The 2,498-nt window shown below is 50.4% G+C and overlaps 1 protein-coding gene across 1 annotated transcript; it reads right to left on the reverse strand.

The window, feature by feature from the left end:
• Positions 1-233: 233 nt before the first annotated feature.
• Positions 234-2,315, reverse strand: EMWEY_00059110 (GAF domain-containing protein, putative; the record flags this gene model as incomplete). The annotated part of the gene is made up of 5 exons (XM_013481015.1): positions 234-1,268; positions 1,480-1,629; positions 1,737-1,839; positions 1,980-2,040; positions 2,267-2,315. 5 exons carry the CDS (start codon positions 2,313-2,315, stop codon positions 234-236), a joined length of 1,398 nt encoding a protein of 465 aa, XP_013336469.1.
• Positions 2,316-2,498: the final 183 nt, after the last annotated feature.

The raw sequence follows: 2,498 nt of genomic DNA on the forward strand, positions 1-2,498 counted from the left end.
TATATATATATATATATATATAATTTATATATGCATGCATCTGCTATATGGGTGTGGATGCCCACAGAGCCCTGCAGAGTCTGTCCATGTGCAGCTGCATATTGTACGAGCCTAACAGCTGTAGACGCATGCATGAATGCATGCGTCTAGGCTTAACAAATATTACTTATGCATCCCTAGACACCAAATATAAGACCACTGCATACACCGCACAGAACATGCGCAACGCCACATCATCTCTCGACCCGGACAATCTTTGCACCCGTGCTGCTGCTGCTGCTGCTGCTGCACAAATGAGGTGAAGATGTCCTCCACTGCAAGAAAGTTGCTGTCTTCTTCTTCTTGTGGCTAGATGATGTTGCAGCACCTGCAGAGCTGTCTCCTTGAGACGGCTCCTCCATCCCTATTTTAACAGGGCAAAACCCTCCCCCCTGAATGCCTCTACCGCACTCTCCCCTCGTCCATACAGTCTTTGCAGCTGCAGTTCCTGTTGTTGCTGCTGTGTTTCCTGTTGCTGGTGCAGCTGTTTCTGCTGCAGCTGCTGTTCCTTCTTCTTCTGAACCACTTGGTTTGTCTCGCAAATTTAACATGTCGTCACCCTCAAAAAAGCAGCGCAGCCACCTCGACCACCAAGCAAATCTCCCCTCCACCGCAGCCATGCCTATTCCTGCTGCTGTTGCTGCTGCCGCAGCAGCTGCCGCAGCTGCTGCTGCCGCAGCAGCAGGGTTCCTGCTAAGACTGCCCCCCGACCCCCCTCCTCCCGTTGCACGGGAATCGCCAACACCACCCAAATACGGACTGCCAAGAGACTGCATCAACACGCTTGAGCTGTTTACACTCTTGCTGCAACTGTTGCAGCTGCTGCTACAATTGCAAGAGGCACCAGGGTCTTGTAGCCTGTGCTTCTGCTTCGTATGTTGTTGGTGCTGCTGATGATGGTGCTCCGTTTTATGGTTTGTTACTGTTGTGGCAAATGTTGCAGCCCATATGTCCCCTAAATGCCGCAGCCAACTCCCCCGATGGACTTCGTTGTTGTTGCTCCCGTTGCTTATGTTCCGGTGGCTGCTGTCGCTGGTAGCGGTTGAAGAGGCATCTGATTCATGTCTCGCATGCGTTTGTGCTTGTCGATATTTGTCTCTCTCCCCTTTGGACACGTCTTCTGGCTCGGGAAGGAATATCATTTTCCTGTCTTCTGCCGCGCCGTACTCAAACATCTCCATAAAAATTTGCACATGGCGGCTCATCATCTCCACCATCCGTTCGTCGTCCTGCAGTCAAGCCCCAAAACGCATGTATTCATGGATGCGCATCACGCTGCACTGCATGCACGTACACCTTGTGGCTACCCCAACACCTCCACGTAGACCTCTGCTTGCGTGGCTAGTGGTCATTCACGCAAACCTGCATGCATCGAAGCTCCCTGCAGGCACGCATGCATGCACAACTGCATATGCGCACGCATGGTGCAAAGTATTTTACCTCAGAAAAGCGTCCTGTGAACTGCGGATGCTTGTTGAAGAGGACAAGTGCAGCAATAACCTCCCCGGATCGATCCATGACAGGAGCTGCCAATACACTGCGAGTCTTCTGCTCAGATTTCTCATCAAACTCGGGGTTAAAACGCGGATCCTACACACATACAGTAGAAGAAACAGCAGCACAACGTGCACCTGCAGCACCAGAAGCAGCACGCGCTGCACCCGCAGCAACAGCAGCAGCGGGAGGTGCACCCGCACCAACAGCAGCAACGGCAAGTGCACCGCCACCAACAGCAACAGCAGCATCATGCAGAAGGCAAGGAACAGCGTAAAACAGCGTTGGCTACAGGCCAAGGCATCCCTATGGGCAGGCGTAGAGACAAGCAACCAGTAAAGGACAGAGCAGCAGCAGATGGACAGGCAAGCAGACATGCGCGTAAATATATGAGCGAAGGAAAGCACACAAACTGCCCACCTATGAAGGCATATACACACATATACTCGATATGTAGCAAGGAATTTCTCTCCGTCTCTACCCCTCTATACTGCTGAACCCTAAACACTGAAATATAAATTCTAAAACTTCACACCCAAACCCTAATATATACACCATACACCTAATATATACACCAAACCATATACAGACGCCCTACACTAAGAATTAAACACTGAACACTAAACCTTAAACCCCTCAGCTGCTCTAAACCCTAAAGCACAAGCAATGGAATTACAAAGTGTGCCCCAAACCCTCGCCACCCACCACACACCCCCACCTGCCCGGGGCTTACCTCGGAGGCTTCCGGACAGTTGAGTATGGCTTTGTTTTGCATAACCCATGTTGTAAAGCACTTGTTTTTGTGCTTGTGCATGCGAATAGCCTTCCCTTCCCCAAATACAGCCTTCGACCAGACTTCATCACGACTCGGGTCGTACACAAATAACGCCGCCTAAAGGCACAATTAAAACACCATTCTCCAGAACTCAAACTAGGACGGATATATATATATATATATATATATA

Source organism: Eimeria maxima, genomic scaffold, assembly GCF_000499605.1.
Source record: "Eimeria maxima Weybridge genomic scaffold, Emw_scaff2638, whole genome shotgun sequence".
NCBI lineage: Eukaryota > Apicomplexa > Conoidasida > Eucoccidiorida > Eimeriidae > Eimeria > Eimeria maxima.